A 23,153-nucleotide genomic window follows, 5' to 3' on the forward strand; every position below is an offset into this window, starting at 1 on the left:
CACTTTCCCAGCAGAAAATGCACTAGTGTCTCCTTAAAAAATGACCAATTTTGCGGCACTGTACCTGCTGGAAACACACCCACGTTTGGTGACTAAAACACTGCTGAAAATGCAGTAATAACTCAAAAAAAGAGCGATACTTGTTGTTTGTTGGTTTCCAGCAGAGGTCTGCAGCTGGCAGTAGGGTTTCAACACTATGAAATTTTCACGGTACAATAATGTCTCAGAAAATATCACGGTATCACAGTATTACAGAATTATTATATAATCGGTCAGAAAAACCCTTAAAGGGATGAAAATAGTTTTGTTTGAATACATGTTTTCTCACTATAATGAAGACTCGAGGCCATTTTTTAAATTAACATGCGTTTACACAGTCTCCCTTTTGAAAAGAACTAAAATGAACGTGAGATTTTACATCTAATTGTATTTTTTTTTTTCAATATTGTGAATAAACAAATGTACACAGTATGGTAATTGCCAACTTTCATACCACATAAACCTTAAAAATACCCTATATCACTGCAACCCTACTTGGCAGGCATCCGGCGCTGGTTTCACACCCCCAACTATCCCTTACACCTTACAGTAATCAAGTCAGCTCACCAATAAGTCCCTTCAGAAACACTGATATAGTACGTATGAAACATACAAATGTTATGTATTTATGGTTTGCAGAACTGTACAACGCCAACATTTTCTTCTGGCAACTGAGCTGGGCTCTTTTCGCCCAAAAAAAAAAAAAAAAAAATTTTCTTCAATAAATCATTTCTTAATTCAATATTCCAAAAATGTATTATATCACAAGGTATCAATATTCTGATCATAATCTAAATTTTAAAAAATGAATTCTTGCCATCCTTACCAAAAAAAAAGCCTTAAAATATTATAGCCGATACTGGCCTTAAAATAAATTCTGCACCAGTTGAACCCTGGATACAGTCAACTGAGGCATCATGCTGTTGACAGGAAGTGAAGCTAAAAGTAAATGAGGAGGTGTGAGGAAAAGACAGTGATAAACCAGCAGAGAGACAGACGGGGAAAGAGAGAAAAACCCAGCATTTCTTTTGTGCAGGTTTTGTCACACTGCATTTGCGTGCTGTTTGTCGGAGGCCTATTGTTCCCTGTTGGTGTGTTTTGTTACCGTTGCCTATTTCAGCATCTCTGCCTCAAAGAGCTGAGCACTCCCTCTCTGTTCTCATAATCCCCCCTCCGACTCACTGACCGGACCACGCACACGGCCGCAGTGGGCATTAAGGCTAAAAGTAAATGACTTGTGTTTTTCCAGTAGCCGCATCCAAGTAAAAGGTATCATACATCACCTTTTACAACAGCAGAGAACATAGTGAGGCATCATGAGTGTGACGTCTCTGGACTGTCACTGAAATACCTCTGGAGACATGAAACCATGAAAAACTCTAAAGAAATCATAAAAAATATTAAGATTATAAAAGAAGTCCCAAAAGCTGCATCCATCTGAGGTATCTGTTGTTTGCATGGTGGAGTCCCCCTCACCTGCACACTGAGTGTATGATGTACATAATCCAGTACTTCACACTGTGAATATTAAGTTCACTGTGGATTATGTCTCTTCTAAGTCAAACACATTAATCCAGGTCTCTAAACTCGCCGTCCTTGGTGAGAGCCATGGTAACGCAGAGACAGATGAATGACATTCTGGCTGCGTGTCAACACTGTACAGACGACGTGTTGACAGTGGAGGAAAGTGTAGATCGGGACAACTGGAGCCAGCTCAGGTCCTCTGATCTGTCAGGGAGAGGTAAGAAAAGATGCTTTTATGTGGCTTTACATCATTTGATGCACAGATCGCTGCAGGCTGTTCCTCTCGTGTTTTGCCAATATTTTCAAGTCACAGACCTAAATATCAGATTTTCTGAAACAGAATTATCAGACAATGTTTTAAAACCCCAAAGGTCACTTAAAGGAATACCTCACCCCTAATTTCCTAATTTCAGTTACTCACTCAGTGTTATGTTAAATTCATTAAGGAAAACTTTCTTTTTCTGTCCTCCATGGTTTACGAAAAATCCAAAAAGTCTTGATGAAGTTTTTGGGGACCGTGTTTTAAAACAGCAAAACTATATCAAAACATCCGTTTAAAATCTGTCACACAACTCATGCAGTATGATCCAAGCCTCATTTTTACAGTCGTATGCTCAGTACTTCCCAAACAGATGTACAGATAAGATAAAAACGTGGGTGCAGGTTAATAATATACAGGATATTATAACAGAGAGGTCAAATGTAGATGTGTATAGAGAAGATGTAAATAATTATTGTAGGGAAGCAGCTGTGTGGAGAAGGTTTTGCCAAAAAAGCATTTGAGACATTAATAGTGTTTGCCGTAATAATAATACCAATTAACAAAAGGACCATTAATGAAAAGAAAAAATAAATAAATTCAAACAAACAAAAAAAGGTTTTTGAAAAAGAAAAAAATACAAAAAGGAGTTGTGGCATAAGTTCACTGGCAATTTAAGAAATTTAAGAGGTTTTAAATACTTTTCACTGAAAAAAAACAAAACCGACAGCCCCTTCCAACTTGGAGCTGGAGTGAAAGTGAAACGTATCTAACTTCAAAGCCAAAACTGGTCATTTTACCTCGCCGAACATGGGAGCTGCTGGTCTTCCACTGCCTCGATGAACATTTTGTTTCTGTTATTATGTGACTTTGCTGAATCCAAATAAACCCTCTAACACACCAAAGTCACACAATGACACTTTGAAAAGAACAGAAAACATTCTCTTTCTTTGATCGAAAGGACTTTCTGTCTGCAAAGTACTGAGCATAAGACTGGATAAATGAGACTTGGATTATATTGCACGCATTCAGTGAGAGTTTGAAAACGGATGTTTTAATATAGTTCTGTGGTTGTCAAACAGGACCCCCCTATTATTTCAAGTTATCATGAATTTTTCAGTTTTTGGATTCTTCATTCACCATGGAGACATGCGCGAAAAATAAAGTTTTCTTCACAAATTTATCATAACACGGGGTAATATGTGCAAATAATCATTCCGGAGTTGAAGTGCTGCTTTAAACCCGTAATAACTGGAAAGAAAGAATGTGGCATAAAATCAGAAATGTTTTACACACTCAGCCTCTTTCTTCGTGATGGTTTTTCCTGTAGCAAATCTCTCAGCTACTGCAGACACTGCTGGGTCGTAGTTTAGGCTCGCTGCTGCTATGACCTCATCGTTCCTAAAGTTTAAAAAAAACATTTAATGTGGAAGTAAATTCATTATGTTTATATACAAGGACCCTTTTTTTTCTAATTACAGATGTTTGGGTTTTTTTTGTCAATATCAGTGGCTTTTTTTTTTTTTTTCAACTTACTTGATGTACAATGCCAGGAACTTCCTGTCCTCAAATTTTCCTTTCATTACTATTTCAGTGTATCCCTCCCCATATCCTGCACATAACAGGAATGAAAACATGAGTTACATTCAGTGATCCATCATGGTGTGATTAAGTGTATATAGTTTGTGCATATAGTGCTCTTTTATTAATCCTTTGAAACCTGGATCAACATCCGTTTTCTTGTGCTGCATTCAGATGTCCTTTCACAACCAATTGAACAAAATTATTTAAACATGACGAAAAAGGCAATGACTAGTTTGGCAAGAAATGTCCCACAAATTGCAAGAAAATAGAAAAAGGTGACAATAAAATTGCTTGAAAAATATTTTTAAAAAGGGGGAAGTTTTTAGAAAATTATCAAAATTATAATAATAATTATTGTGATTTTATATTTAAAATTTAAAAATGTATATATATATATATACTGTATATAGATTTTTTCAGGTAATTTTCTTCCGTTTGTTTTGCTTTTCTTTTTTGCTTACTGTCAGGTAATTTTCTTGGTCACTTATTTTTTTAAACTAATTTCTCCCTAATTTTTGGGAAATGTCTTATTGGGTTGCTCACTGCCTTCTAGCCAAGTTTTTAAAGGAAATCAAACCAGTTTACTCAGGTTTCAAAGGGTTAAATGGTTCTTAAATGTCAAAATTCAAACAAATACATGACTTTAGGATTATTTAAAAACATTAAAAAGTATAACCTCCTAGGGAAGGTGTCTTAGTGTGGCTGCACTGTGTGTGTGTGTGTGTGTGTGTGTGTGTGTGTGTGTGTGTGTGTGTGTTCATGTTTGTGTGTGTTTGCCCACCTGCATATCGGATGGTTTTACCCAGTAGGACGGTCCAGTAGAAAGGAACTGAGCTGAGCTCAGTCTTTTTATCCAGCATGTTCAGAGCTGCTATCCTCCCTAAACAACAATATGTATATTTTAATTTAACTGAAAATAAAAGAAAATATTATCCATCTGAAGTCTGTCCTTTAGGACTTTTTGAATATATTTACATTCTTACTATATTACCATGTGCTTGTGCCATCTGCCAGTGTCCGATGTTGACCAGCTGGTTTCTGGCCATCGCCAGGGGGAAGGTGGCCAGGTCGCCCCCACAGAACACACTGGGGACGTTGGTGCGCATGTACTGCAGGAGGGAGATACAGGCAGGATGATTAATGGTGTACATTATACTAATTGATATGAGGAACCACATATTTAAAAACACTACTGTGTTGTTTGAAGTCCTGGAAAACTTGTGAGAGTCTGCAAGACCCCAAACAGTGAGGACATAAATCTTAATAACAATTGAAGCTTAAAAAGAGGTGATTGTTATGTGTTGAATGGGATCTAGATAATCAGGTGAAAAAGCTGACCTTGTCAACTGTTACAAAGTTTTTAGAGTCCATCTGTATTTTGCTGCCCCGCAGAAACTCTGAGTTTGGTTTGATGCCTGTGGAAGAAAAAAAGAGGACAAAAGAGTGAGAAGGATTTACAGAAATAGTGATAGTGTTGTTGCACTGTTCAATGCTCTGAAACATCGTGTCAAAAGTTTGACATTTTGGAAAATGCACTCATTCTCTTTCTATTGTACAGAAAATGTAAATATGACAATACAGCCAGCAGCTGGTTAGCTTAGCTCAGCACAAAGACTGGAAACAGAGGGAAACAGCTACCCTGGCTCAGTCTGCCTACCAGCACCTCAAATATAGTTACTCAGTTAACAAATACTGGCACTATAATTCACTGTAAGCATTCTTCAGGATTATCCAAATATGTTTCATTGTTTTTATATGAATTGTGCACTACGGGATTAATGCAAGTTGTATAGAGTTGTGTGTAAATGTGAAATCACAGAAATGTCTGCAGTGCACTCACCAATACCAACAATCAAAACATCCGCTGGGATAACTTTTCCACTTTTAAGCACAACCTCCTTCACCTTGAGGAGGAAATGACAGACAGAGGACATGAAGTACTGGGAGTGTTTCCATTTACATATTTCACTCTATGTTTACTGATTTTCGAGGCTGAATTTGAAGTGATAAAAAAATTGGCACAATGTGTATTTCCCCACGTCACCTTGCCGTCCACACCTCTGACCTCCGTCACATTGTCATTCATGTAGAATCTCACGTTTTTCTCTGACAGCATCTGCAGGAACAAAGAGTTTCAAGTACGAGTTGCTGAACTGAAACTACATTTTTGCGCAGATGGAATACAGAACTCATTCTCATTTTCTTACCGTCATGGTAACTTTGCCAATTTCTTTGCCCAGTGTGTTTTGGTATGGCAGCTCACTGCTGCCGATCACTGTGATACTGGAGGCTTTGTCTATCAAATAAGATGCAACTTCCATACCTGAAAAAATAAAGTGTTAATGAGCATGAAGTAGAGAATATCAGGAAGTAAAGGATATTTAACTGAAAAAACTATAAGGCTATGAAGCCCCAAAACTTTATTTTGTTTTGTTTTGGTTTGTTTTTATGGTAGTTTTCCTTATATTTTCTATTGTAGTTTTTCATTTATGTATTTTTTAATTATTATAATTATTATTTTGTGTCATTATATATATATTCATATTCATTCAGTCACTCGTTGCCCTTGAAATACATAGAAACCCCCATTGTAGCATGGGAGACTAGAGAATTAACTAAGTGCCAAGCCAAAAAAAAGAAAAAGAAAAACAAACCATTAATGATGGAGAAGTAGAGGTGTAAAATATAAATAATTATTAAAATAAGGTAATTGATTGGTGGTAAAGGGGATAAAGCTATTCTCTGTTTCACCAACTGATTGGAGGTTAAAGGAAAAATCTAAAGCTTTATATTTCTATTTACACTCCATTAAATATTTAACTTATAACATTATTTATCATAATCAGTTTCTTTCTTTCACAGAGTTGACTCATCTAATAACCTTTTACAGCTGTTTGTAGGTTTTGGGCCTTCATAAAAAATTTTTTTTAAAAACACAGCTCTTTATGTTTTATCTAAATTTTACAAAATGTTTTGGCTGTATATGTTTCTTGTCCATTTTTTCTCTCCTGCAGCTCTGCACAGGTGTGCTGCATTACCTAATGAGGTGCACCTGGCCTGGGAAGGAGCGGCTTCAGAGCTCCTGTGACAGCAGCAGATCACAAAGGCCTCTTTTGAGGGGACTGTTACTCATGCAGCCTCTCATCCTGGATTTTTTGTGTTTTTTGCATGTCTTATATAATCAACTGAACTAGATTGTTTTAAAAGTGTCTTCTGGGGTTATTTTGTGTCAGTGGTGAAGTGCTGTTCCCCCATAGGGCTGCCCAAGGGTGGGGAGAAAAAATTATAATAAACCACGGCAGCAGATTGGATGTAATCTTTTTTTCTACAGTCTATTTTCATTTCCTGCACATCGCCAGTGCAGAAAAATGGAAAAATATGTGCATATTTTGCAAACTACAGACACAGTACCAACAAAAGAGGTTCCCACAAGGACAACATTGCAGCCCAGACAGGCTGTGTGGATTTGTCGGGCGTCCTCTGGTGTCTCCAACATCCTGACGTTGTCCAACTTCATGCCGGGCACATCCAGACCCTTTGCTCTAAAGGACAGGCCAAAATCTGTTTATAAGCAATGCAGTTCAGTGTGGCGTTACTGCAACAACAACCACTCTTCAGATATAAAGTTAAGGTAAGATAGAATTGTTATTATTACGATTTAAAATCTGCTGTTGGTCATTGTTGACTGAGTAAAATATTTTTGACCACAATTGTTGCAGTCAAAAGAAATGTGTCCGGGCGTGATTTCCTGATAATGAGAGTTTACTTTGAAAAGTAAACTTTACTTAATTTATTGTCTGTAAGCTGTGCTATATATTTTTAAGAATGCATACATAATAATTCATAAGTGTTGTAAAGAAAACAAAGAAATGTTTTCCACTTGGAGTTGTTTAATTTTGAAGATTAAGCTTAATGTGCAGTAAACGGTCTACAGGTTTATAGAAGCTGCGTAGGACCACAAGGAGGCCCCCAAATGAATTGTACTCTGTGTGCATGTCAGCACCTCCAGTCCCCTCGTCACGGGGTTTTTTAAATGTGTTTTCGGTTAAAAGCCTTAATTAAGGTCTGTGGTTAACACACCCCACTGTTAATTTTTGAAGCTTTTATGTGTCTTAACAAAGACGGTTGCTAACGAATGGCTAAATGAGAATACAGAACGTCATCACGCCAAACCGTGCTGAACATGACTTTACAGCCTCATAGCGGTGGTGAGCCGATGGTAGTCTAACTTGTATTAGCCTAGCAATTGCTTTTTACTTCTGATGATTACATTTAGGCTTCAAAAATCCTGAAAGTGTTGTTCATTGATGAATACTATCTTGCTGGACAAAACATGTAAGTATCGTAAACATATCTTCACCACAGAGCTTATTTTCTGAAAGATACACTCCCTGACTTTGTTTGAGTGCACCCAAATTAAAAATAATTTTTTTTGGAGACTCTTTACAAAACATCTGAGATTTGAAGGCACTATAAAAAAATGGAGTATTTGTCTTAAAATCATAATAAACTACCTTTTATGTTCTTCTTAATTTACTTTCAGTACCACATGCTTTCTATCTAAAGGTCCAGGGTGTAGGATTTAGGCTTTAGGCTTTAGGCTTTAGGATTAAGCCTAGGAGTCAGAAAAATACTTTGTTTTTTAAAATTTGAAACTGCTTTACTTAGTGTGTTCATCGGTTTATTTTCCTGGGTGCATTTTTATTGAAGAGGAACAGACCTCTGCAGATAATTCGGCTCCCGGTAAAATCCTCTTGAATGATGAACCCTAACAGAGTTCTGTTTAGGAGAGCCGGTTGCAATCTGTAGTCTTTGCAAGCCACTAAATCTGCCTAGTCTTGAGGACTGCTTTTTAATTATTTGTGTGCACATTTAGGGCAAAGGTTCCCAAATGGTGAGTCGCAGTCCAAAAGCAGGTCATGGGTCCATTCTGAGTGGACTGCAAGTGCCTCTGAAATTGTAAAAAGCACACTTTATTTTAAAATACAGGGAATTTCTGGGAGCTTTTATTTTGAAGGGTCATTTCTGTTTACTCTTGCAATATGTTTTATTTTTTGTGTTCTAAGTAAAAGTGTTAAAGCAGAATTGAATATGTGATTATTTATCAAATGTTTGAACCTTGAACTATTGACTTGGGAGAAACATGGACCCCATGGCAAGCACTGATTTTAGGGATGAAGAGTGGCTGTGAAGAGCCCCAAAAGGCTTGGCCTGGCCCTGGTTTCAAATGAAATGGTTGTACACATACAAACAGTTTGTCTTTGTGTCTGTATTTGTCTGTACCTGCAGCCTGTTGAGATAAGGAGCTGGTCATAGCTTTGGACTGAACCATCATCAAATGTGACTGTCTTCTTGTCTGTGTCCACTGACACCGCCTGTTCAAAATAACACAAATATCAAGTGAAGGAATGTAGCCACAAGAAAGCTGAGGAAATATATCGTAAAACTGAAGTGAACTCACCTCCTTCCTGAGCCACACCTCGATGTCGTGCTGATGAAAAAACTCCATCCTCCTCAGCAGAATACTGTCGCTCTCAACATTCATTACCTGTGAAGTGGGTGGAGAGTTTAAGTAATAATTCAAACATACACACATATTTAGCACTAATCAATGTTGGTCTTTGTATCATGCCATTAACTCCACCTTGCTGAGTCGTGTTTTGTCGTAAGGTAAAAGGTCGTCTCTGGTGATCATGATGATTCTGCCGCCAAAGTTTTCTTGCCGCAGAGTCTCAGCACAGATCAGGGACGCAGCTCCTGAGGTTTAACAACACACAATCACGCAAACAGAAAACATATTACTGACATATGATTTATTCATTATATTAAATATATAGTTCATTCACTGATGTTTACTTGCACTTACACATTTTAACCATAACTATGATTTTTTTTTAATTGTAATTTGTAATAATAATGATAATAATAACAATAATAAGCAGATCAAGTTGCTTTACAGCAAGGGCATTATAATAGAGTGCTTCAAATGAAAACAGACAGAATGAACATTAAACAGGCAAGCAGGTCGATTCAGCATAAAAGGATATTTAATAACAGTTCAAAACAAATATTAAGTGCTTAAAATCATTTGATAAAACCATTGTTTCATATATTTAGAGTTAGAGTATGGTCCTAATTTACAGTTTTAGTCCAGTTTGTTGAAGGGCTGGATGATATGGAGACTATCAAACAGCCTAGATATAGATAGGCTGATAGATATAGATAGAGATATAGATATTGCGACAATATTAAAGTTTTGTGTGCTTTCTAGGGGTGTGAATCTTTCAGTATCTCACAATTTGATTTCGATTCTTGGGATTCGATTCAGAATTGATTCTCGATTCAAAATGATTTCCGATTTAAAATCGACTCCCAATTCAAAATGTAGGAGGTGTAATTTCAGGATCTACTCCAGTCTGTTTTGTCAGAGACATATTATGAAAGCAAAGTGTGTATGAAATTATGGAGGTTTTATTATGTACAAGTTATTTTGTTGTTATTTTTTCACTCTCTGATTCCCAACACTTGTTCTTCGAAGTGCTGGGAATCAGAAAGTGAAAAAATAAATAATGTTATGATTATTATTATTATTATTATTATTATTATTATTATTATTATTATTATTATTATTATTATTATTATTATTATTATTATTATTATTATTATAGGTGCTAGCAGAGTTTATTCTAATGCATGTGGCGCTACCAATAACACAGAGCGATAGATACAGCCGGATTAGACCAATCACAGTCCAGTTTGCTCCAGATGACGTAAGCGGATACAAAGCGTCGGATCGTCCTCCGATTGGTGGACAAGCGCAAAAAAAACCTCTGACCTCTCCAAAGGAACCATGGGAAACCAATATGGCGTTTAGCATCGATGCTAATGTACTTTTATCATCGAAATATGTATAAAATATGGACGGAAGACACCTAATGTCGGATCTGTCATTATGTATTTATTGAACAACGTCCCTTAAAAACACCTGAATTCCCAGGCTGGATACTGAGGCCTCTAAAAGAGCTACGATGCATCGGAGTCATCCCTCTGAGCGGCACAGCCGGCAGCTCTCACCGGCGAAAACAGTAAGACACGCGACATTTCGAAATGATAGAAATTTTAGAGGGTTAAGAATAGACTGTATTTAGTGAATGCGGTCTCTAATCGATGTAAATTTTTGTAATTGTAATATATTTTTTTCGGATTTTTGAGTCGATCTGAATCGTTAAAAACGAGAATCGAGATTCTTATATGAATCGATTTTCCCCCACCCCTTGTGCTTTCACAAAATATTTACACAATTTTTGATAAATAATCATCAGAAACGTGGATATTATACTAAGTGGGTAAGGACAAATACTTGAACAGTCTGGTAAGTTCAGAAAATGACGTCACTTCACTGTAAAAAAACAGTAAAACATAACACTTTGGCTATGTCTAAAGATAATATATAGTCTCACAGGCTATTGATAAACCAATATAATGCCATGCCCTAATTTGTTGTTAAGATTTTAGTTATTTATTCTTAACTGTTAATAAAGTGGTATAACAAAATTACAAACACTGCGTAGGGCAGAGGTGGTAAACATTTTAAAGTAATATAGTAATTCTGCAAAGTAAATGCAGTTATGGCCCCATGGCTACAACAACTGATTAATCAATTAATCAATTACTATAAAATGTCAGAAAACACTAAACATGTCTATAGAGCTCAAGGTAAAGTCTTGAAATATCTTGTTTCATCTCACCAACAGTCCAAAATCCAGATATTCAATGTACAACAAAATAAAAACAGCAAATCCTCACATCTGAGAAGCTGGAACCAGAGAATATTTGCTCCAAAAGTGAATAATTACTAACAAAGTAGTTGCTGATTAATTTTCTTTCAGTCAGCCTATTGATTAATAAATTGTTTCAGTTTTAAATTACAGCAACACACATAGCATGGTCCATACTCACCTCCTCCCAGCAGCAGAATAGTGTGAGTAACTCCTGGTACTGCGCCTCCCATACCTTTGACTCTTTTCTCCTGCCAGAGAGTCTGAACCATGAAGGAAACGTGCCATCATAGAAACTCGTCAATACGAAGAACAAGCAGTTATTTGAAAACAAAATTGGGCAAAAATATGAAGAACATGTTGTTAGTCACCAAAATAATAAATAGTTGTAGCCTATTCATATTTGTATGTAAGTGGAGTTTCGATTTATTTAAATTCCATTTTGCAGCTGTTTAAACAACTTTCTCCCATTCTGTGTTTGTACCATTTTCATTTTTTTCTATTCTAGTAAATCTGCAATTGAACTGTTAATTGATTCATTTTCAAATGGACTTTGTAGGCACTTGTAGGCATAGAACAGAGATACTGTTCATATTATTCATAGAAAACATATATATATATATATATATATATATATATATATATATATATATATATATATATATATATGTATTCTTCATACTTTTTATCATTTCTTTATTCTTTAAGGGCTAGTTTTAATGGCAGGTGATGTTTTATAGCTGATTTAAGTTCAAAAATACAAGTTGAAATGATTGAATACCAACAAAAAAGCCATCACTAAAGTAAATTAATCAAAAAGCAGGTGCTTGTTTCCACAAACAATTATGTATCAAGACAGGAAGCACCATGGCAATAATTGAAAAATGAAAGTTATCCCTCTTACCTTTTTGTTTATAGACACATACACTTTGCTGTTTTGAATTTTAACCTACAAAAGAAAAAAAGGCAAATTAAAAATGACAGCAAACGTTTGTTTATAAGATACATATCTGTCTGTCTGCTTCATACCTTGTGGCAGGGTAAACAGTCCATGCCGGGGTATTCCTCCAGGTCCCCTGTTTGCAAGTTGAAACAGGCGCCATGCCACGGGCAGCGCACTGTGTGGCCTGAAATGACCCCTAAACACACACACACACACACACACACACACACACACACAGACAGAGAGAGGGGGGGCAGTAAACTGAGACAAACTAGTACAGCATCAATAAATGAAATCATGCTTTCTTTTGCCCAAATGTTGAATGAAGATGTGACGTTTGTCTTCCTCAGCCTCAAACTCACACCTCCAGCCTCTTTACCTCTGCTCAGTGGAGCTCCATAGTGTGTGCACTGGTTACCGATGGCACTGTATTTGCCCTCGCTGCGTGTCAACAGCACGCTGTGATGTCCCACTTCAACCTCCATCATCCTGAGGTATTACGCACACACACAAACACACACAGACACTGCAATCAGTTTTACACCCAAATTAGATCTCAAGTCATTTAAAAATATGAGCTTTAATTAAAAATAGAGGTTTTGCACCTGCAATTTTTATTTTGTTAACTAGTACATGTGATTGACACAGTCTGTGATAGCCTGTAAATGTCCACTTTGATATAGTCTTTGTGTATATCCCATTTTAGTATAACATTTATGTTGTAGTAATAGACGCTAATAGCTTTTCTCTGTCAACATCAATGTTAAAATTAGCTTAAATGCTAACTAGGCCTGCGAGCTTTGTGATAAAGGCTACTCATCTTTTTTAATGCAGTGGCTATGTGATAAACTTGAGTTTTGTATTCATGTATATGAGCAGTTTATAATGACACATTTATACGTTATTATAACTAAAAGCTCTACACTCTACTCCAGTTTTCTGAGTCTTAATTTTAAGGATCTAATGTTAAAGATATATTATTGGCTCCTGCGACTAGGGTCGTAACTACCGTTAATTGTCATTTTCAGTAGTGATTAACCCTTTGAAACCTGAGTAAATTGCTTTGATTTCTTTAAAAAGCACAGGAAGAGGGCAATGAACAACTTGAGAGAAAAAAGGCCCAAAAATGTGCAAATTAGTAAAAAAGTTACAAGGAAGTTAGAAAAATAAAAAACAAAAAGAAACAAGAACAGGACCTGAAGAAAGTGCTGAAAAAAAATTCTATATTTTTTTCTGTAACATAATTTAAAACATGTTTTTTTAAAAATTATAAATATAGTTTTCTGGACATTTCAGGCTTTTTTGATGATATCTAATAATCTCCCCACAGCTAGCTTTTCAGTAACTTTCTTTTCACATTTTACACCTTTTTTGCCAATTTGCTCATTTCCCTTTTCCCTTGTTTTTAAAAGAAATCAGACCAACTTTCCCAGGTTCCAGAGGTTTAAATGCTTCTGTTCTAAAATGTTAAATGTTCTAAAGGGTTAATTTGATGATTATTTTCATGATTTGTCTATTAGTAAATCAGTATCAGTATTTCCCAGACCTGACTTTTCATTTTTGACCAAGAGTAAAACCTAAAGACTCTTTATTTACCGTTATAATTGACAAAGAAAATAGGCAAATTCTCACACTGAAGAAGTTGGACTCAGCAAATGTTTAACATTTTGCTTGAAAGATGACTGAAACCATTAACTGATCATCAAAATAGTTACAATTTTGGACCTCTTTGGTCCAGACTGAAATATTTCACTGTTATGAAATTTTGCACATTTATTGACCCCTGAGGATGAATCCCACAGACGCTGGTGATGCCCTGACTTTTTCCTCTAATGCCACCGCAGAGTTTATTTTTATGGTCTTTACTGAAATATCTCCAGAACTGTTGGTGTTTAAAGCTTATTAGCAAACATTAGTATGCGTACACGCTAAACGAAGATGCTAAACATGGTAAACATGATGCCTGCTGAGCAGCAAGTCTTTTAGGGGCTTTTTTGTTTGTTCGTTTGTTTGTTTTTCAGAAAGACAGGCTTGGTTAGGTCTAAAGATGGTTCGTCAATCCTTCCAACCCCTTCCCCAGAAAAGATGTTGCCATTTTACGTTTCTGCAAACAACTGACATGATGCATTTGTACATTATTTTGTAACGGATGTTTTGAAACTTGCTTTGTAGCGGTGTTGTTAGGTTTAGGCATAGAAATCCCTTTGTTAAGGTTAGGAAAAGGTCATGTTTTGGCTCAAAACACCCAAGTGTGGTGGCTCAAATGCTGCTTGGAAATGCTATGATGTGGTGGTGAAAATACCATGGTTCACTGACTTAAATACCACTTAGAAATGCAGCAATGTGCCGCTAAAAACAGCCAGGCTCAGTTCCGCAAACACCAGTGGAAGCACCTTGAAGAGTTGCCGAAAAAATGAACAGTATTATTTTCTGTTGGCTTGGCCGAGATTGCGATCTACCGTCCCATCAACCTCCCAGTGACAAAAGTCAGCTTTATATTATGTCACCTTAGAACATTTGATACAATACGTATGAAAGGTTTAAATGTAATATATTCAAGCTTTTTAAAGATAAAATGCCCCAGGGATGTTTTTCTGTGGGTCAGCCCGGGAGCTAACTGTTCCCTCATGGAAAAGCCGATGGGATTTTTTTATTGGATTGTGGATCATTGCAGAAAATAAGCTCTGTGGTAAAAAACATCTATGATACTTACATGTTTTGTGCAGCAGGATAATATTTCTAAATAAGCACCATTTTCAGGATTTTTGAAGCTAAAATGTAATCGCCAGAATTAAAAAGCTAATGTAAGGCTATAAACGAACCACCCAGCGGACCCGTCATCACCACTAAGAGGCTGTAAAGTCATGCTCAGCGTGGCACGGTGTGATGCCGCTCCGTTGTTTCATTTTGCCGCTTGTAGCAATTGTCACATCAAAGCTTCAGAGCTCACAGTCGGGTATTTTCTGATGTATTTTATGTCGTCGCACAAAATGTAAAAGTCTCTTAAGCTTGTGTTAACCACAGACCTTATTTCAGACATCTGACCAAAAACTCATTCAAATGACCGATTGACTACAAGATGACGGAAGTGCAGGTACTGAAATACGAATTTTATTTCCAGATTTTAGGACTCATTACTTGGGTTCTCTATGCTTAATACCAACATTTTCATCTGGCGTCCAGGCTGATCATTCGATAAATCAGTAATATACTGATCCATCATTAAAATAAGGTTTGCCAGGTTGTTTGTTTGTCAGATTAACAGGCCTGGTTACATATGTGTGTGTGGCTGGTATCATTTGTTGATGAATGGTGCATAAATCATTTTATATCAGTGATAAAGCACTGATGTATAAAATCAGATTTTAGGTTGCCAGGTTGTGAGCACCCCCCCTCTTCCTTACTGTCCATCCTGCAGGTCTGACTCCAGACACACCACCTCTGTCAGCTCCTCCGATGTTTCGTCCAAATCAGAGTCTGGATGCTCCTGATGGGCTGAACACATGCACGCACACAAGTAAGCGCACACGCATGTACACAAATGTCAAATGAATTTAAAGGAGTTAAACAGTTAAGCAGATTGTTGCGTTTACTTCAGAAAACACCCAGTGATTCAACTGCTGTGAAAATTCAGTGAAAGATTGAAAACATATCTGACTGTAAATGAATCAATAAATATTTAGACAGGTTACTCACGTTGTTTGGTCCCAGACATGTCTCTGATTCAGTTATAACTCCACAAAGATATACACAACTCCTCCAGAAACATTCAAAGTTTGTCAAATGCTCCGCTGAAAGAAGTTTTTCTTAAACAGCAGTCCAGTGTTCCCAGTTTGTTTTTTGCGCATCAGCTCAATGATAGGATAGGAGTCCGTTTCCACGGCAATCGATCCATTCCCAACCCTCATCCCTCGATCCTGGCAGACTGTGAAAAGGTGGATGTTTTTGAGATGTTTGATAAGACGAGCAAAAATCAACCAAAAAGTGAGTTTTGGGACTCCGGGGGCTGAACAGTTTAGGTGATGTCAGTGGTCATGTTCAGCTCCGTTATTGTTCCAGAGAAAGGCGATGACGGTCTTTTGTGTTTCACAACGGCAGCATAGAGAAAGGCTGACGAAGCAGCAGCAGCTGACTCTGAATGGACAGGCGACAAAAGCTCAACCTACAAAACCGGTGGAGATCACACACCGTTTCAAGTTTCAAGATCCATCATTGCAAAGCTGCAAGGATTTAAAATCATTCACTTTTTAAATGCTATAAACATGAGAGTGTTGATGGGCAGTGGTGGAAGAAGTATTTACATATTTTACTTTAGTAAAAGAAGCAATACCACTGTGTAGAAATACTCTGTTCCAAGTAAAAGTCCTGCATTCAGAGATATTTGCACCAATATTTACTGAAGTCCCAAAAATGAAAGAAGTCATTACAGAATGGCCGTTTACAGAATAATGCACATTGTTGGATTATAATTAGGGACTTTAATGGTGCAGCTGCTAAAGATGGGGCTATTTAAAACTTAATATACTCGCCACATCAATCCCTCTCATCCAAACCTACAAATATACATCATACATTTTTTTTTATTATATTTTGTATAATTAATCTAAATCTCCAAAGTATTTGTAGCTACCGACCAGGAAGAGACACAAAAAGACAAGAAATACTATTAAAGGGACAGAAAATAACTACAGACACAGGCAAAACAGACACAAAATGACCAAAATTACCTATTGATTAAAAAAACCAGAAAGTTGCCTTGAAGAGACACAAAACAACTACAAACAGACACAAAAAGACCTTAAAGAGACACAAAATAACCACAACAGAGACGCAGCAAGTCTACAAAGAGATACAAAACGAACAAAAAAATGCAAAGTTACCTCAAAGAGACACAAAATAAATACAAAAAGGGTCAAATAAACCAGAAAGCCTCAAAATGACTACAGAAAAAAAGCAAAATCACCACAAAATCTGCGTGTGCGTGTTTCCAGTCCTGTGTAGGAGAGGTGATGGGGCCCATCGTCAGGTGTAAAGTGTAAATACATAGAATGGTGTGCGCTACATGAACTGGATGATAGTATTTGGTACTAAAAATAGGAAAAATACAGACTATATTGAGTTAGCACACCTTTAATTAATTACATGAATTCAAGAACACAATAAAACAGTTTCCAATAATCCTTTTTACAACCAGACACCTTTTTTTTCGTTTGTCGTTTCGAGATATGTGTAAAACATAATGCTTGTTTCATGCTGGGTGATGCAAGAGTGCAACTGATTTATCTTTGGAGTTTATTTGCCAAGAAATTTTGTATGTTGTGTCATCATGTCAACATGACCCTTACCCTGTTATCAGTGACCTTTTTTGTCACTTTGAGTGAGGGGAGGAATGAGTGTTGAAGAGACCTCAGCAGCTCCTTCCTCAAAGAGTATTTGAGCTGAAATGTGAACACAGGAGCACATGAGATCTGAAGTGAAGCTTCTGTGATGAAAATCTAGAGATGGATTTAAAGTCAACACTTCTGGTCGTTGGAGGATCCGCGTGCTCTTTCAAATTGCTCAACGCAATCATCAAATTCCTGCCAACACCAGAGCCGGCACGCAAGAAAGCCTGGAGGTGGAGGAATATCAGCACATCTTTAGCTCACAGCTCGCTGACAGGAACATGGGCTGTTTTATGGTATGTAAAGATGTAATCATCAGGTTTGGTGCTTTAATTTATTTTAATTTTGTAATCTCTCTCTCACTCTCTCAACATGTAGTTTCTACCTTCAACCTCAGATGGCGGAGGACCTGATCTCCTCTCACTCCTTGCTTTCCCACAGCCTTGTAGCTGTGTCTATAGGTGACAAACTGGAGCGCACACACACGCACATTCACAGGTTTACACACGAGTTGCATCATTAGACAGGGCTTAGGCTTAATATCAACTCGTGTCACTTTATTGACATGAATCCCAATTGTCCTCTGCAACAGCAGCAGATCACTTATTTACAGTTTGGATTAATGAGGCTTTTTCGAATCAGACTTCCAGGTCACGCAGTAATAATTAAATCAATTAATGTTAATCTACTGATATTAAAAATGGTAGAGTCTGGAAGTGATAACAACGTCACCCCCCCTCCTTTCTGAAAGATTTAATATTTAAAGAAATTCAAACTAAAACAGTGAACTAGTTTGACACTTTGTGATGTTTTGTGTATGAATGCATCACAGACTGTATCATTAACGGACGTAGCCGCTGTGACGTTACCCACTGGTTTGCACTTTCTCCTTCAGGTTATTTTATCCACGACTCTTTGGATGTGGCGTTGAATCAGTCATGTAAACAGTCCTGGGAGGTGCTCCTCCACCACTCTGTGGTAATAACCTCTACACCGACTGTGCGTGTGTGCGTGTGTGCGTGTGTGTGTGGTACGGTGGCCTAGAGAGCTTAAGACACTGCAGATAAAAGAAAATTGAGAAGCACATCACAGATTTCACAATGTAGCATAAAGAAATGTGCTACAAATACAGGAAACTCAAGCAAATATAATGTTTCAAACACAGACGACAACAGATGAACAGATGCATTTATTTTTAACCCTCTGACTCCATGATTCATAGCACTAACACTTAGCATTAGCCTTTTATTACATTACTAGTTTTAAGTTTTACTGGAAACTTCTGTTTTTTGTGTCTGACTTGCAGAGATAATGCTTCTTTATTTTTAAAACTTTGAATTTTATGTCCATTTTTAGCTTTAAATGTATATAATGCAGGATTGTCAGTTATTGATTGTAAGCTCACCAGCTAAAGGGAAGTCAAAGTCAACCCCAGATTCACACTCTTTTTTGTGTTTCGCCTTGCTATATTTGTTTTTTTTGTTTGTTTGGTGCTTGGATCCAAATAGTACATTTTTAGATAGTATTTTATCATTTTGGTATTACTACTTTTACTCCGGTATTCGTATTTGTAATTATGGTTGTGAGGTGTTCCTCTAAATTTGTCCAACCCTCACATATCTGTGTGTTGCGACATGGTCAGTGAATGAAATCGCACAGTCATCCTTCACTGCTCTTCGTCCCCTCATTCAGCCTTGATCTGTGTGACAGTTTAATCCCTGAGGTCGTGACCTGATTCACCCCCGGCAGGGCAACAGTTCAGTGTTTGTGACTTTAGTCTCACAACATTGTAAAATATAATAAGACACGTCTTTAGTGTTTAAAAGCTGCTTAAAGCTGAGCTGATTAGTCTCTCTGCACGGCTCTTTTGAGTTGCTGATTTAACAGGAAAGGCAGTAAAACACTTAAATCTACACCCTGAGCACCGTTATTTCCTCATAGTTCAAAGTCTGTTTGTTTTGAGGGGGAGATTTATCAGTTTTAGCATAGCCTTCTAATCAGACTTAATGGTTGCCAGTTTGCATAAAAAACAGCCTTCAGTATGTTAAGGTACAAGATACAAGATAGATTTATTGTCATTTTTCTTAAACATGGTTTAAGAAGGAATGAAATTATCCCCCTCTAACGTATTTATTTATTTTTTTTAAATCTATAGTTCTGTCAAAAAAATCTTAGGTCACTTTAAACCTATTTTAGCAAGGTTATAATGATCATTTATTTCTCAGTAGTCTATTTACTAAAATACAACCCGAACATACAGTTAATAAGTAAAAAGTACTGAAAATGCAAACGTTTTAGAATGAATCAACTTCAACAGGCTAAAGTTAAGTTTTTAGTAGTATTTTTTCCCGTCTAGGACTCTTTTTGGCAGAAAATATTAGATTTACAACATTAATCTACGGATGTATTTACACCATGTTGCTACATTTTGTTATGGTTGCATGATTCCATGTTTCAAACTAAACATTGACTTTAGTCTAAAGAAAACATTTTGTTCTGACTTTTTTGGTGTTTTAATGCTTTGTACATGTACTCTGTATTATTTGTATCTAAATAAAGAGACTGGGAAATAATTTACAACTTTGCTAAAAGAACAAATATATGGTGACCTAAGACTTTTGCGCAGTACTGTAATACATCAAGACTCAAATGGAGAGCTGGATCACTAACTTTCTGGGCAACAAAACATCTGGACAAAAATCTACTTAAAACAGCGTATCAACTTTTCCAACTGCAGAGGTTTTCCTGATGAAATAACAAGATAAAATATAGGCAAACTTTATTTCATTGGCTGACTTTTTGTGACTTGAAACTTGTCCTTCTGAATGCCTATTATGATTTATAATGATGAATAAGTTGGTTACTGACGTTAACATATTGGCTATTTCATACTCTAAATCCTTAGAAAGTGATACGACAGAACTCTTTCAATTGATTATTGATCCTCTCCTGTGCAGAAGAAACATAAAGCAGCTTTAGAATCTGCTTTTTTGTGAATGAATCTTTGCTGTATGTTTGTCTGTGTGTGTTAACCTTTGATTCTTCTGTTCAAACTCTTTCCTCAGGTGCTCTCCTGCTTCGGTTTAGCTGTAACGTCCCGCCTCTACGTGGGCTACGCTGTGGTGTCTTTGCTGGTCGAGATCAACTCCGTGTTCCTTCACGTCAGACAGCTCCTCCTCCTGTCAGGACGGAGGAGCAGACCAGGCAGTGACATCACAGCCCCTCGCCCCTCTGTGGCCTACAGCGTGACCAGCTGGCTCAACCTGGGAACGTAGGTGATTTTCCCGCAGAGGTTTCACAAAAGTCATATGTGAAAAATAACAATCAAACTGCCTTTTGGACAATATGGTGTTTATGGTGTTTATGTGTCATTTTAACGTTACTAGATTTACATGTGAACATATCTGTGCATTTTCACATGAGATAATAAGTAGGTTAGATCGGGGGTCTGTAATGTTTTTCAGGCCAAAGAAACCTGAGAGAGAGATGAAGCAGGGACCCTCTACTACATACTGTATATTGATAGTTCTGTGAATCCTTATATTTGAGACAGGTGTCTATATTGGACGGGCTTTTAATTCTTCTCGCACAAAACTTGCTCGGCAAAGTGTTAGGGTGTGAATGTAAAACTCTGTTATTCAGGATTTGAGCCAGCAGTTCTGAAAATACAAATGATTTATTTAATCCTCTGAAACCCGAGCAAATTGGCTTTTTTTAAATTAAAAAACATGGGAAGAAGTTAATGAGCAATAAAAGAAGAAATGACCAAGAGGTTAGCATGAAATTTGTGGAAAGTACAAGAAAATTACTTGAAAATTTTCTAAAAAAAAAATAATAAAAAAAATAAAAAAACTGAACAAAAGAAAGAAAGAAAGGAAAAAATGACAACAAAGCAACAAATGACCTGAAAAAAAAAAAAAAAAAAAAAAATTCAGTAAAAACTTAAAATAAATAATAGATAATTATGAATATAGTTCACTGGATATTTTGGATATGGACCGCTTGTTGAAGCCCCAGGGGATTGGATTGTGGATTGTGTCGCTGTCATATGCTAATAACAATATGATCATGTATATATTTCAGCCTGCCTTAATAAGCTTCTAGCTCACTCCAAAGACGTTTATTATAATGTTATTCACTGATGACTCTTAAGGAATATTCCTCCAAAGAAATAATTTATAACATTTTGGGAAATAAGTTTATCCTCATTTTTGCTGAGTCAGATGGGAAGATTGATAGCTAGCCTGGCTCTGTCCAACAATAACAAAATCTGCCCACCAGCACCTCTGAAGATCACTAATTAAACTAATTATGCTGTTAATTGAAAAGCAGTTTGGTCATGAAGGTTTTCACACAGTGTCTCACAGATTTTCTGTCTCACCTGCTGCAGGTTGTTGGTGTTTCGGGTCTGCACGCTGGGTTGGATGACCCGCTGGCTGGCAGCTCACAGTGAATTTGTGCCTCTTTACGTCCTGATGACGGGAACAGTAAGCCTGAGCGTCATCTCCATCATGAACATAGTGCTGTTTTACAGACTGCTCAGAGCAGACCTCCTTTCCAGTACACACAACACCAGTAAGGACCACTAGAGGGAGCAAGCAAACATGACTCTGTTTCTATCTCACTATGTGTTTAAAGGACCTGAAGGCCGATGTAACTTATAGTGTTTGTTTATAACTCTAAATGTTTGCTATTATAATAGAAAGCAAACATCAAGCACAGGTTAGAGGATGGTTTTTTTGGGTGTTAGATTATAATAATAATAATTACACAGGATAGCTTTTAGATCTGTGTATCATGCATTCATTCAGTTAACCAGTATACATCCTGAGCTGTGTTCATCTAGAGCATGATTTACACATACGTACATTTTTAAAATCATTTTCTGTGTATCACTTAACATTAAATAGTATATTGTTAGTTCAGTTTCATTACTTTATTGTCTCCTAAAATGATGCACTTCTTATCAAAAGTGGCACCTTTGTATCAAACAAGTATTTGTTCACGATGTGTCATTTCAAAAGATGTACTATATCCCAGCTTGCACCGGATGTCAATGTGACTTCAGAAAGACGTTGGACAAGTGTGACATATTGGTTGAAATCAAAATCGGGTTGACAGTATTTTAAATGTCTAGTGACATAGCAAATTTAATGTTGTGTTGACTTTAGCAGTATAACACTTTACAGATACTGAGTGTTATTCTCCATACCTCATGACTAAGTTATTCCAAGCCAAGGTGACATTGATTTTGGTCACTGAACAACAACACAAAATGAACAAAATGTATTCTGTGTCAGATTGTCAGATCATCCTGACATTGAATTTTGGCCACCTGACGTCACAACCTAAATTCAATCAATACCAAAGTCTGCTAGCATCACTGGGCTTTGTTCTTTATGCTGTACCTTACAGCTAAATATCTTGATGGGCGTGAGACGTTGGGAAGACAGTGGATTGTGGTTACTAAACTTAAAACCAACAAAATATCAGCATCATGTCGTCAATATTCTACATCAAATTGATTTTGGTATTCGTTGTCCTGACAAATTGTGGTCACCTGATGTCACAACCTAAATTCAACTAAATGTCAACATGTAATGGTGTTGCTAGCTAGCTGGGCAGTGTCTGCACTGACTATT

General features: G+C 36.8%; 2 protein-coding genes across 3 annotated transcripts; one reads left to right on the top strand and one right to left on the bottom strand.

Moving 5' to 3' along the window:
* Positions 1-1,149: 1,149 nt before the first annotated feature.
* Positions 1,150-16,249, bottom strand: aifm5 (apoptosis inducing factor mitochondria associated 5). The gene is made up of 19 exons (XM_042499706.2): positions 15,824-16,249; positions 15,532-15,622; positions 12,507-12,616; positions 12,214-12,323; positions 12,089-12,133; positions 11,366-11,447; positions 9,051-9,163; positions 8,868-8,954; positions 8,690-8,781; positions 6,818-6,948; positions 5,614-5,729; positions 5,451-5,522; positions 5,247-5,310; positions 4,745-4,821; positions 4,398-4,515; positions 4,188-4,286; positions 3,359-3,434; positions 3,119-3,223; positions 1,150-1,767 (listed from the first exon to the last, which is right to left on the bottom strand). Exons 1-19 carry the CDS (start codon positions 15,840-15,842, stop codon positions 1,689-1,691), a joined length of 1,686 nt encoding a protein of 561 aa, XP_042355640.1. The 5' UTR covers positions 15,843-16,249; the 3' UTR covers positions 1,150-1,688.
* Positions 6,812-23,027, top strand: LOC121952856 (TLC domain-containing protein 2-like). 2 transcript variants are annotated; one of them, XM_088088121.1, is made up of 8 exons: positions 6,812-7,037; positions 12,478-12,621; positions 15,546-15,644; positions 17,627-17,807; positions 17,890-17,972; positions 18,407-18,489; positions 20,577-20,782; positions 21,902-23,027. In XM_088088121.1, exons 3-8 carry the CDS (start codon positions 15,584-15,586, stop codon positions 22,098-22,100), a joined length of 813 nt encoding a protein of 270 aa, XP_087944247.1. In that variant the 5' UTR covers positions 6,812-7,037; positions 12,478-12,621; positions 15,546-15,583; the 3' UTR covers positions 22,101-23,027. The 2 variants fall into 2 exon arrangements, with proteins under 2 accessions (XP_087944247.1, XP_042355641.2); XM_042499707.2 differs by lacking the exon at positions 6,812-7,037 and adding an exon at positions 10,241-10,491.
* The last annotated feature ends 126 nt before the right edge of the window (positions 23,028-23,153 follow it).

This window comes from Plectropomus leopardus, chromosome 15 (assembly GCF_026936395.1).
Source record: "Plectropomus leopardus strain MGB_pleo_1.0 chromosome 15, ASM2693639v1, whole genome shotgun sequence".
In the NCBI taxonomy this organism is placed as follows: Eukaryota; Metazoa; Chordata; class Actinopteri; order Perciformes; family Serranidae; genus Plectropomus; species Plectropomus leopardus.